At 44.2% G+C, this 12903-nt stretch overlaps 1 protein-coding gene across 8 annotated transcripts in view; it reads right to left on the bottom strand.

Moving 5' to 3' along the window:
• RTTN (rotatin) overlaps nt 1-4908 on the bottom strand; it is a 161431-nt gene extending 156523 nt beyond the window's left edge. For 7 of the 8 annotated variants that reach the window (XR_012655334.1, XM_075062916.1, XM_075062918.1 and 4 more), the window contains exons 1-3: nt 4767-4903; nt 1949-2136; nt 1022-1220 (exon numbers count right to left, since the gene is read on the bottom strand). Coding sequence is in view for 7 of the 8 variants with exons in the window: in XM_075062916.1 (XP_074919017.1) it covers nt 1022-1220; nt 1949-2136; nt 4767-4797 (418 nt within the window). In the remaining variant the exon portion in view is untranslated. Of the gene's footprint in view, nt 1-1021; nt 1221-1948; nt 2137-4766 lie in introns of all 8 variants that reach the window. The other variant, XM_075062917.1, reaches the window with a different exon arrangement.
• Between the last annotated feature and the right edge of the window lie 7995 nt (nt 4909-12903).

Genomic DNA, 12903 nt, shown 5'->3' with positions numbered 1-12903 from the left:
TAAACAAAGTAAACAAAACTGAAAGATACAGAAAATGTTTTCCTTTAATCTGAAGTTCTACTTTTGTAACGAAGTAGGTAAAGTTTCCAAAGAGAATAATAGTTTAGAGATACATAGTCAACCTTAAAGTAAGTAGCAGGTCAGCTCAGTGGTTTACTGGGCTTTTAGCTATATATAAATAATAAAAAAAACATGAAATACACACACACACGTATTATTCTAATATTCCCTTGGAACATCAGTAGCAATATAGATTCTCAAAAGTAAGCTTCAGAAAACCAAGTTAGGAATCTCATTTGGTCTAATGACATCCATGCTGTTAGCCTGATTTTTAAATTTTCCCTACAATAAAAAAGGCTAACTATTTATAGAAGAGGCAACTATGGCTTCTGATTTAAAGAATTTAGTAAAACTAGCACATGCTTCTCACATATAGTTTACACTGGAACTAGAAGTTACTGTAAGGTAGCAGCATTGCGATATTTAGGGTAGGCAGAGGAGAGGGACTGTAGCTTAGTAGCTGTGAGGGGCTCACCACATTTCATATACACAGTCAAAACTGGAGAAGGAAAAATCTGCCTGAACTGTCAAAAAAAGAACCAATAAAACCAGTTAGGTTCTCTAACACTAGTTAATGGCCTAATCTTGACTCCTCATAGAGGCCCAGTAAACAAGTTATGCACAGAGAAATTGTGCAAGAGCTGGAAAGGCTGCAAGAGCCCAAAAAAAAAGAATTGTTCCACTCTCATACACTGCAACCTCAAAGCTAGAATAGCTGCTGACACTACCTTTACCCACACATAAGGGGGTTAAGCCAGTGAGCAACATAAAAGATACATCATCATCCTTTCCCACAAACATCAAGAGCACTAGATAAGGAGCCCCACAAAACAAAACTCTGTAGTGCCTTCTCCCAAAGAGACTTGTGCTCAGAGAACACGAAGGGAAAACAAACAGGGTGGAAACTAGAATATTCTTTTTAAAATACTAAGCAAGCAAACTTTTCAAAAATACAAATTACCTGGTTTGTCTTCTGATGGTAAGGGCTGTCCTTGGTAAGACACTGCTGGATAATTGGCAGGAATTTCTGAAGGAAGTAGGAAGAGCCCATCTAGTATCCCATCAATTACAGTCTGCAGATGTGGATCCATATGATGACGAAGTTGAGAAAAGAATTCCACTGCACCAATCCCAACCAATTGCCGGACAGCAGAAGGATGCTAGATCAGAAAGAGGACAATCAGTTAAGACATGCTGGCAATTTCTTAAAGTTTCTATACTACATCAGAAAGACAGAGCTATCAACCTTAAATTCAGCTTTTTGTTATCTTACAGAAAATTAAAGTTTTTCAACTCAATATCAAATGTTTTTCCACATTGTTGTATGGTGATTAGTGCAGGGAACTGGGAGTCAGGGGATTCTATTCCATGCCCAACTCTGCCAATGACTAGCTGTGACACTTGAAGCAAGCCATTAAACTCTTTACATTCATCCAAACCAGGCAATTATCCCCCTATTTCTCAGCAATAATGCTTCTGTGTAGATATTACCAGTGCTGGAAACTTTACCATAAATGGAGGAAAGGCATTTTTATCACTGTTTTCTCTAACCTTGTTCTAAGCAAATCCCTGCTCTCCATTTTTCTGATTATTTCAGTCTATATGGCAAAAGTGGAGACTGGTCAATACGCTGAGAATCAAGTGACCAGCATTATTTTTCCAGCTCTCCCATTGACCTGCCGTGTCATCTTGCACATGTTATTTCACTTGTGTGTCTGTTTCCTCATCTGTACAATGGTTTTAATTATACTTATCCTCATTTATAAATTAATCTGTTAGTTGCAAAGCACTCTTAAAAAAAAAAAAAAAGAGTACTGTGTACTGTGTGAGTAAATTCCATTTATGTATAATATTGTAAATGCATACTCTTTAAGAACAAAAGTCACACCTTTAACAAGTTGTTCACCAAATTTAGTATCTCCTCTTTCATCGGTACTATAGGAAAATTGAACCATTCCAGCAAATGGAGAAAAAGCAACTGTTCTTGGACAAGATCAGCATATGAAATCAAATTATGATCTAATTTACACAATATATTCTTGAGAGCTCGTTCTCTTATCTCTGCAAGTTGATGACCTGTGCAAAAAAAGGAAGAAGAGGATGGTGAAGGAGTGGTAAGGAATTAAAGTGGTTCATAAACATATCTACAATATCATCCCAATTCTTAGCTTTGTTTGGTGTCTCAGCAGAGACATCTAAGACTTAGGAAATCTTGTGCTACTACTTGTCACAGGGACAAATGGTACGTCTTTCTCCATCCCTGAGTCAACAGCGCATCTTCTAACGTTCTAAATTCACTTTTAAATAAATGGCTGTATTGATAAACCCGATCTACTTTGGTTCTACTGTGTTCAGAGAAAAAGAACATTGTGTACATTCTTTATAAATAAACAGCACTGCATTAAAAGACAAAACAAAAAAAACACTTGACTGCCATAATCAATTTTGCCTCCTTAAGAGGGAGCGGGGAGGGGAGGAGATGGGCAGTGGAGAAAGGGACATGGGATAGGGAATAGAAGGGGATGGGGACAGAACTACTTACTCTTATTTCCCCTTTTGAGCCCAGTGGGTTAGCCCCCTATTTGGAGTTGTTTCTCTTAAGGTGAACAACAAAACAACGACAAACAAACAGAGAACAACAATAAGCTATATTCATTCCCATCACCATGAAAGAAACCAAGTTTAGCAAAACACCAGCCTAAGGGTATGTCTACATTACGAGATTATTCCAATTTTACACAAACCGGTTTTGTAAAACAGATTCTATCAAGTCTAGTACACGCGGCCACACAAAGCACAATAATTCAGCGGTGTGCGTTCATGTATCGAGGTTAGCGTAGATTTCTGGAGCGTTGCACTGTGGGTAGCTATCCTGTAGCTACTCCATAGTTCCCCCAGTCTCCCTCGCCCACTGGAATTCTGGGTTGAGATCCCAATGCATGATGGTGCAAAAATAGTGTCACGGGTGATTCTGGGTAAATGTCGTCACTCATTCCTTCCTCCGTGAAAACAACGGCAGACAATCATTTCGCGCCCTTTTTCCCTGGATTGCCCTGAGCTGCATGCCATTCACGAGGGGTGCCCCTGCAACAACCCCACTCATTACTTCCCTCCTCCCCCAACCCTCCTGGGCTACCATGGCAGTGTCCCCCCATTTGTGTGATGAAGTAATAAAGAATGCAAGAATAAGAAACATAGAGTTTTTAGTGAGATAAAATGAGGGGGAGGCAGCCTCCGGCCAGGCAGGACATTAAACGGTGCGGGGGAGAGAAATCCAGCCTCCTGCTGCTATGATAGTCCAGGCAGTACAGAATCTTTTCTTTAGACATGGGGGGAGGGGGGGCTGATGGAACTCAGCCCCCAGTTGCTATGATGAGGATGGTTACCAGCCATTCTGTACCATCTACCGGGAATGACCAGGAGTCATTCCTATTTTTACCCATGCACCCCCGGCCGACCTCACCTGAGGCCAGCCAGGAGCACTCACGAGTTGATGACAAGGACAGCTATCAGTCCTTTTGTATAGTACCATCTGCCACCGAGGAAGGGAGAGGATGCTGCTATTCAGTGCCGCAGCACCGCGTCTACCAGCAGCGTGCAGTAGACATAGGGTGACATATAAAAAAGTCAAGAAACAATTTTTTTCCCTTTTCTTTCACGGAGGCAGAGAGGGGGGTAAATTGACGACATATACCCTGAAACACCCCAGACAATGTGTTTGACCCTACAGGCACTGGGAGCTCAGCCAAGAATGCAAATACTTTTCAGAGACTGTGGGATAGCTGGAGTCCTCAGTACCCCCTCCCTCCCTCCATGAGCATCCCTTTGATTCTTTGGCTTCATTACGCTTGTCACACGCACTGTCTGTGGCTCTGTCTATCAGCCTGGAGATTTTTTCAAATGCTTTGGCATTTCGTTCTCTGTAACGCTGATAGAACAGATTTCTCTCCCCATACAGCAATCAGATCCAGTATCTCCCATACGGTCCATGCTGGAGCTCTTTTTGGATTTGGGACTGCATCGTCACCTGTGCTGATCAGAGCTCCATGCTGGGCAAACAGGAAATGAAATTCAAAATTTCACGAGTCTATTCCTGTATATCTGTATTCCTGTCTACCTGTCCAGTGCATCCGAGTTCAGATTGCTGTCCAGACCGATCACAGCGGTGCACTGTGGGATATCGCTCGAAGGCCAATACCGTCGATTTGCAGCCACACTAACCCTAATCCGACATGGTAATACCGACATCAGCACTACTTCTCTCATCGGGGAGGAGTACAGAAACCGGTTTAAAGGGCCCTTTACATCAATATAAAGGGCCTCGTTGTGTGGACGAGTGCAGTGTAAAATCGGTCCAACGCTGATAAATTTGGTTTAAATGCGTAGTGTAGACCAGGCCTAAGTCATGCACAGGGATGGCAGGAAGACCCGACGCGCACTTTGTGCCTGACACGAGTGCCTTGCATTGAGCACTGGGGATAAATAACGTCTGTGCAGACACCTGCGCGCGGAGCTATGCCGGTGTCATGCACAACAACTGTACACGTGGTGTGCGCACACACGCCTATCAGACACGCAGCCCGTCGGGAACCGCTCTCGCCCCGCAGCACAGACCCAGCTCAGTCCCCGCAGCCCCACACGCCCACGGCCGTTTCCGGCCGCGGACCGCAGGGATGTCCCAGGGCGGCTCCGCGCGGGACCGTTACCGAGTTTCCTGATGAGCGGGGCCAGCTCCATCTCCCCGGCGCCGCGCTGCCCGCCGGGAATCAAACCGCCGCGTCCCGCAGCGAATCCGCTCCGCCTTGGCCGGGAGGGAGCAAGCGGAGAGACACCGTTGCTGGGGGTGGGCGCAACAAGACGCAAGGCATCCTGGGAGGTGTAGTCCGCTCTCGCAAAGGACCCTGGGAGATGCAGTTCTTCCACCGCTCTCCCCGGAGCGGCCTGCAATTCCCATGATGCCGCGCGCCCGGAACGCGTTCTGCTTATAGGAGTTAGGTCCCCCTGCTAGGACAGGATGGGCAGCAGGAGGCGCGGGCCGGGTAGCACGGGCTCCCCTAGGGAAGAGCCACGAGCTGGGGATTAGCGAGAATGGGGCAGGCTGCAAAGGGCTCCAACCCTGTAGGGAAACCCGCATGGTGCCCAGACCCATTGGACTCCTCGCGGGCGCTGGGCTTCGTGGAGCTTGCTGCGGGACATGAAGTTCCCCCAAGCGAGTGAAGGGACCCTGCTCATCTGCTTGCACCAATGCTGTGTTGTTTCTCCCGCTGCAGACTGGCCACGCAGGGGTTGCTCCTCATAGCAGTGCCAGCGTGCAGTGCAGTGAAATTAACTAAAGCGTAGATTTCAGCCTTACTCTTTCAGTAACTTCACAATGTGTGTGCTGTAGGGCGAAACTATTGGGCTTTGATCGCCTTCCCTTAAGCAAAATTGAATTGGATACTTTGCCCTGACACCCCCGCACCGTGAGGTCAGTTGGGGAAGAGAAGAGAGCAGGGGAAAGAGGCAGTGGGACGAAGGGGATGGGGTGGGGAGGAGATGGGCAGTGGAGAAGGGGCGTGGGATAGGGAAGAGAAGGGGATGGGGGAAGCCGGGACAGGGGGGAAAGAGGCAGTGGGAAAGGAAGGGGCATGGGATGGGAGGAGATGGTGCGGTGGGGAAGGGGCATGGGATGGGGAAGAGAAGAGGATTGGGGAAGCAGGGGCAGGGGGAAAGAGGAAGTCAGGAAGGGGGTGGGATGAGGAGGAGATGAAGCAGCAGGGAAGGGGCATGGGATGGGGAAAGCAGGAGTAGGGGGGAAGCTGGAGCCCATCATGCGGCATCCCCTTGGCAGAAACTGGGGCTCCCCTTTTAAGCAGGCCTATCAAACCCTCACCCTGACAAGCCCCACCTCCCCTGCATACCACCCCGATGAGCCCCAAGCACCTCCACCTGGACCCCCACCCAAATGAACCCCACCTCCCCCAAACACCTTCACCTGGATCCCCTGCAGTCTCATTGCCCCTGCACCTGGAACCCCCCCAATGAGCTTCTGTGGATCCAGATCTCCCACTGAACTGCCTGCACCCAGACTGCACCACAGAGAACTTTCTTACCCCCACCTGGATCCCCCCACACTTGGATCCTGCTGCCAGGCTGAGCCTGCTCACTCACACCTGGTGCACCTGGCACAGGGAGGTAGGACCCCAAGGTGTTTCTGGGGCAGGCCTGGCCCTTGCACTCTGTCAGCATCGAGTGTAGCCTCACTGCTCAGTCCCTGTCTTGTGGTGGGTGGAGTGGGGAGAGGCTGCAGGGTAATCTCCCACCTTCGTGCAACCAGTGGCCTGTGCTCCCCACTGCCATGTTGGAGCCTCCACATTTATTTATTGACAAATAAAATTTGCATAATTTTAAAATATTTTGCACAGAATTTTTTAACTTTTGGTGCAGAATCTCCTCAAGAATATGGAATGCTGCGTAGCTGTGATTGTGGAACTATGAGGAAGGTGGTGGGCAGTGGGGAGGTCTATGAGGGTGCTGGGTGAGTAGTGTGGTATGCAGGGTGCTTTGCAGCTGTGATGGGAAGCCAGCAGGGGAGGTCTCTGGGACATGTGGGGGCTGGGCATAGAGATCTGTGATGGAGATCTCTGGGAAAGGGTGTGCTGGGCATAAGGGTGGGACTCTGGGCAGGGAAGCGATATGGTGCACGCCGGCCTCAAGGGAAAGGGGCATGCTGCCAGCACAGGGCTGGGCAGGCCAGTGTGTGTCTGGCAGCTGCAGGTTTGTAAACAGTGCCCGTCTGCTGGGCTGCGCAGAGCGGGGCTGCTCCTGCCGTGCTGTGCATCATTGCCCCCAGCCTGCCCTTGACTGTGGAGACTGATCATCCTGCCCCCCTGCACCTTGCCCCCTGGGGCCCACAAATATGTTTGGTACTTGGCCCACAAAAATTTAATCCGGCCCTGCCTCAGAGGGTTAATTTTTCTTCTCACTCAGTAATCAGAGTTGTCCATCATTTTGCAGGATAGTATTTGTGTCAATGGAGTAATAAAACAAAGGGGCTTTATTAAAGTAATAATAAACCTGCAATCATTGCTGCAATTAGTTTTTCCACAGAGGCTAGAATCACACAGGTCTAACAGTGGAAAGAAATATTTCATGAGCAACTACAGAAACAGCATCTCTGGCAGCATCCTTTTGGCTGTAAGTTACAACCTCATACAATGAAAAGTAAAGTGCTCCTATCAGACAGGAACAGGGACTCTCAGGTTTCCACAATGAGATTTGTGGGAAACTCATGAGTTCCATGGGAGTGTTTCACTCTTTAGTGGAATGATATTGTACCTCAGTCATGAAGTGAAAAGAAGGAATTGCTTAGCTAACACAGTCACTCCCTGTGACATTCCTCTTTGGTGTTACCTGGACTGGTGATCTGCTAGGTCACGCCAATCCTTGACTCTGGGAGCCAGCCTTACCCTGCTGTGCTGTGAGAACCCCCGCTTCTGGGCTGTTCAAGTACAGCATCTGGCATGTAAGCTGCTCCTTGGATTGTACAACCGAATGACACTAGCCAATCTCTCCAGTCCCAGACACAACCCTAGGAACCTCCATCTTGCAGTTCCCAGTTATGCCCACTGAATGCTGCAAGCTTATATGAGTTTGTCAATTTAACAAAGAAATTGATATGTACCAGGTCTGACACACTTCAAATCAAACACACCGCTTCAAGTAGAATAAACAAACAAATTTATTAATTATAAAGATAGATTTGAAGTGATTATAAGTCAAAATATAACAAGTCAGATTTGGTCAAATGAACTAAAAACAAAATGCATTCTAAGCTGATCTTAATACTTTCAATGCCTTTACAAACTTAGATGCTTCTCACCACAGACTGACTGGCTGCTCTTCAGCCAGGTTCTCCCCTTTGATCAGTGCTTCAGTCGCTTGGTGTTGTGTCTGTAGATGTAGGTGGAAGAGAGAGGAAGAGCAAGGAAAACGTCTCTCCCTTGCAACATGTCCTTTCTTCCCTCTTGGCTTTGCCCCTCCCTCCTTCAGAGTCAGGTGAGCATTACCTCATCGCAGTTCCAAACTGAGCAAAGGGAAGGGGGGTGACTCCCTCTAGAGTCCAACAGATTCTTTTGTTGCTGCCTTGGCCAGCATCCTTTGGTCCTGTGAGGTTGGGCAGGGTTCGTCCCATACATGCCCTGATGAGGTGTGAACTGCCTCTCTGCTCCTGGCAAGTTTTTGCCTGGGTTTATTTTAAGCCATGAGGATACATTTTCAGCCTCATAATATACATGAAATTATAACCTATAACATTACTGTAACAACAATGCTCAGGGCATCACAAACCTTCCAAAGACACCCGGCATGACAAACTTTGCATTGGATACCACACAATCATTTTACAAGGATGAACGTGGAGGTGCTGTGTGTTCCCCCGAGGTACAGAGCATTACGCTCCCTAAAATAGATTCAATAACATTTCTTCAGAAGAAAATGCAAAGCTAGATGGATCTGTAGGAGACTAATGAAAGCCTTTTCTCTGTCTGATTATGGTCAATCAGCCTAAGCACTAAGGAAGTAAGGACATATTTTTGCTCCATGTTGGATGCCTGAATTATATGGATATTTACATGAGAGAAAGGTCCAGAAAACTATCTCATTCACAGGCCATTGTCTTTGAGCTATGTAAATCAAAGGGTAATCAAGATGACCAATTTTTGCTTAATATTTTCAAATGCTACACCAAAGGGAAAAAAGATGTCATGAGGCTTGGTGTATCTGCGAGGGGATGCTGGGTAATGACACTTTTCATTTGTTATTGGAAGTGAAGGAAGGTTTGGCAGTTTGTGTGGGGTGTGGTTAAGCAGTTTAGCTGTTAAGAAGAGAATCTGGGCCCCAGTTATTGTAAATGTCTATCCCAGAGATATATACTCTCTTTCTGCTTTGCATCTCTCAGCCGTCTTCCCTGCCTGATGCTCCTCATCAGCCTTCATACTCCCAAAACTATTTCCCAATCAACTCTAATTTCTTCTTCCCCTTTGGCATTCCTTTGTGTAAGTTTTTCTTGCTGTCCACTTGCATCTAAGCAATCCCTAATGATGCCTCTCTATTAAATTGTTGTACTCTGCTGTATGCCTTAAGCCAAATGCTCCAAATTTTGGAATGTTCAAAACCATTATTTGGAGCATCTCAAACCTTGAAACAATCCAATCAGGAGATGTTAGGACTAAGCCAAAAACAAAGAATCACAACCTCTGAGCTCATTTATAAAGATACAAGATCTATTATTTCATACCTCTTATTTGCCTTTTTATGCAGACACATAGAAGACCCAAGCCTGCACTAACATACTTTATTTAATTCAGCAGAGAAAGAGAGGAACTATCAATGTCATACACACGAAGAATATTAAACAGAAAAAGCATAATTTAGCTTCTCTTCTTGTCTCTCCTCTTCAGTCTGCTGGTTTTGGGGAAGCCAGTATCTCAGGCAACATCTCTCCATGTCTTCCTCTTTAGCTATGTGTGCAGAAAACCTCAAAGGAAAATCCTGATCTTCAGATATAGAATTTCTTTTTTTTTTTTTTGAAGAATCTATTTCTCTACAGAAGTCTTTATGTGTTCAACATAGCTCTTCTCTCCCTTCTCATATTATCTTTGTTCGGCCGAAGGCAAATGGTTGGTATAAGCAGCTCCTCTCCTTGCCTTCAGTCAGCAGGCTCCCTTGCTGAACACATCTCTACTTATTAGCTCACTTTTACATAATTGAGTTTCTACTGTATACACTCCTATTGATCTCTAATAGAACTAGGAGTAATGACACTGGGGGAATTATTCACCGAGTTTCATTTAAAGTATGCCCACATCGGTTAACAGTTTATCTCCTTATAGGGCTCTACACAGTCACAGGATGTACAGTAGTGCTCTGTCTTCTGTTACCTCCTGTCATGGTTTGTTTCTACCTTTCAAACAGCTCCTTTCAATCTCTTTTTCATCAATCATATTTAATCTCAAACCTCCCCCTTTGTGTTGTGTCTTCCTTTCCAGTATCCTAAGATGTTCAGATCTTGACTGTTTGCTCTATTTACCTTCTCTCTATTTGTCATATTATCTATATATGATACTCAAATATTCAGATCTTTCCATAGTTCTTGTAAGGCATACTGTCTAGTCTAATCTGACCTTGTAGTTGTCCTTCAGCTAAATGTCTCAAAGAGAAATATGTTTATTTTCTGAAGAGCATTCTCAAACATGGCTAAGTCTCTTCTATCTCACGTCTCAATCCATTTGCCTCCATTGTTCACTGTACTTGAATTCTCTCTTCCCAGTATTCCTATTCTGAAAATTGGTATATCTCCAATTATTATTATTATTCCTACGATCACCTCTAAAACAATGGCTGTACAAGACACTATCTTGACTTCACCTTTGACAAAATCCTCATCATGCCTTTCCTCAGCTTAACTGTTGCAACTCCTTCTCTACAGCTTCCATGAGTCCTGGATATCCATATTCCAGCAAAAGTGGAATGCTGCATACTGCCATTTCACTCATACAAAGTGACATAACCATAATATCCTCCTCTTCCAGTTAAACATCTATTTAAAAAGTGCCCTTTCTGTTCTTAAAACCATCCATAATTCTGCTTCAGCGTCTCTCAGGAACTCTCCTCCTGTTCTACTCCCTTAGCAATGATTTCCTTTTGGTCCCTTTACAAAACCTGGCTACTTTTGGTGTAAGAGCCTTTTCCTCTATAGTTTCTACCATCAGGAACAGCTTTTCTATATTTCTTCTTACTAAAATCTGAGACATATGTCAAAATGTGTCTTAATTTGGACTCTAGATTTTTATCTAGAATTCTGCTTGCTATACAAGTACCTAATTATCCAATCTGTTACAAATTGTTTCCATGTGCAACATTGCAGGTACAGTTTGGATGCAGCTATGGAGATTTTTCCTTTCACCTCATTTCATAGTTAAAACACATCTTTTCTTCCTTGCCCATACCTTGTAATTTTTCCAGCTCCTCCCTCCTATTTTCATTTCACTTTTCAAAGAATTTGAGATGTTTATGTGAAACATTTTAAACAGATTGCTTGTATCTAAATCAATAATGATTGCCAAAATATTTAATTTGATGGAGATAACAGCATGGTTTATCTGATTGACCAAGTGCACTCTGTAAATCCATTGGTGTCAAATAAAGAGTCTATTATAGGGTCAATTAAGGAGAAAGAACAAGAAGAGGCAAGCCACAGAGCCAAATATTCTGTCTTAAACTGCATTCTGACTTGGGGAGGGTAGACAAATATTAAAAGGAAGGGAGGGCCTTTGATGATCGTAACTGAAGATGGGGTAGGAAATGCATCTTTGTATATGCAGCCATGTTAACTTATTAAAAATGTTGAAATTATAGTTAATAATGTAGAAATTATTGAGGATAGAAATGGATAATCTTTATTTTCATATTAACACAGAAGAAATATTACTATGAACATAAGAAAGCCATACTGAGTCAAGTCAATCGTCCATCCAGCCCAGTATCCTGTCTTCCATCAGTGGCCAATGGCAGATACTTCAAAGGGAATTAACAGAACGGGCAATCATCTAGTGATCCATCTCCTGGCATCCAGTCCCAGCATTTGGCAGTCAGAGTCTTAGGGACACCCAGACCATGGGGTTGCATCCCTGACCATCATGGCTAATAGCCATTGATGGTTCTATCCTCTATGAACTTCTCTAATTCTTTTTTGAATCAGGATATAGTTTTGGCCTTCACAATGTCTCCCGGCAATGAGTTCCACAGATTGACTGTGTGTTGTGTGAAGTACTTTCTTTTGTTTGCTTTAAACTCACTGCCTATTAATTTCATTGGAAGATCCCTGGTCCTTGTGTGATGCAAGGGGGTAAGTAACGCTTCCTTATTCACTTTCTCCATACCATTCATGATTTCATAGACCTCTATCATATTGCCCTTTAGTCTCTTTTCCAGTCCTAGTCTTATTAATCTCTCCTCATATGGAAGCTGTCCCATACCCCTAAACATTTTTGTTGTTGTCGTCTGAAGCTTTTCCAATTCCAATATATCTTTTTTGAGATAGGGCAACCAGAACTCCACACAGTATTCCAGGTATGGGCATACCATGGATTTATATGATGTCATTAGTATACTTTCTCTCTTATCCCTTTCCTAATGGCTCAGAACATTCTGTTAGCTTTTCTGGCTGCTGCTGAACACTGAGCAGATGTTTTCAGAGAGCTATCCATGATGACTCCAAGATCTATTTCTTACGTAGTAACAGCTAATTTAGACCCCATCATTTTGTATGTATACTTTTGTATTATGTTTTCCAACATTCATTACTTTGCATTTATCTACATTGAATTTTATCTGCCATTTTGTTGCCAAGTTTGTGAGATCCCTTTGTAACTCTTTGCCATCTCACTGTTTACCACCTTTTCCCAGATCATTTATGAAGATGTTTAACAGCACTGGTCTCAGTACAGACCTTCGGGGGACACTGCTATTTACCTCTCTGCATTCTGAAAACTGACCATTTATTCCTATCCTTTGTTTCCTATTTTTTAACCAGTTACTGATCCATGAGAAGACCTTCCCTCTTATCCTATGACTGCATAGTTTGCTTAAGAACCTTTAGTGAGGGACCTTGACAAAGGTTTTCTGAAAGTCCAAGAACGCTGTATCTACTGGATCATCCTTGTCCACGTGTTTGTTGACCCCCACAAAGAATTCTAATGGATTGATGAGCCTTGATTTCCCTTTATAAAAGCATTGTTGACTCTTCTATGTTGACTCTTAATAAAAGCCATATTGACACATAGATCTTGTTCATCTAGGTGT

This window comes from Chelonoidis abingdonii, chromosome 2 (assembly GCF_003597395.2).
Source record: "Chelonoidis abingdonii isolate Lonesome George chromosome 2, CheloAbing_2.0, whole genome shotgun sequence".
Lineage (NCBI taxonomy): Eukaryota > Metazoa > Chordata > Testudines > Testudinidae > Chelonoidis > Chelonoidis abingdonii.
Note: the sequence above shows the minus strand (reverse complement) of the source record. Positions and strands in the feature narration are given on the sequence as shown.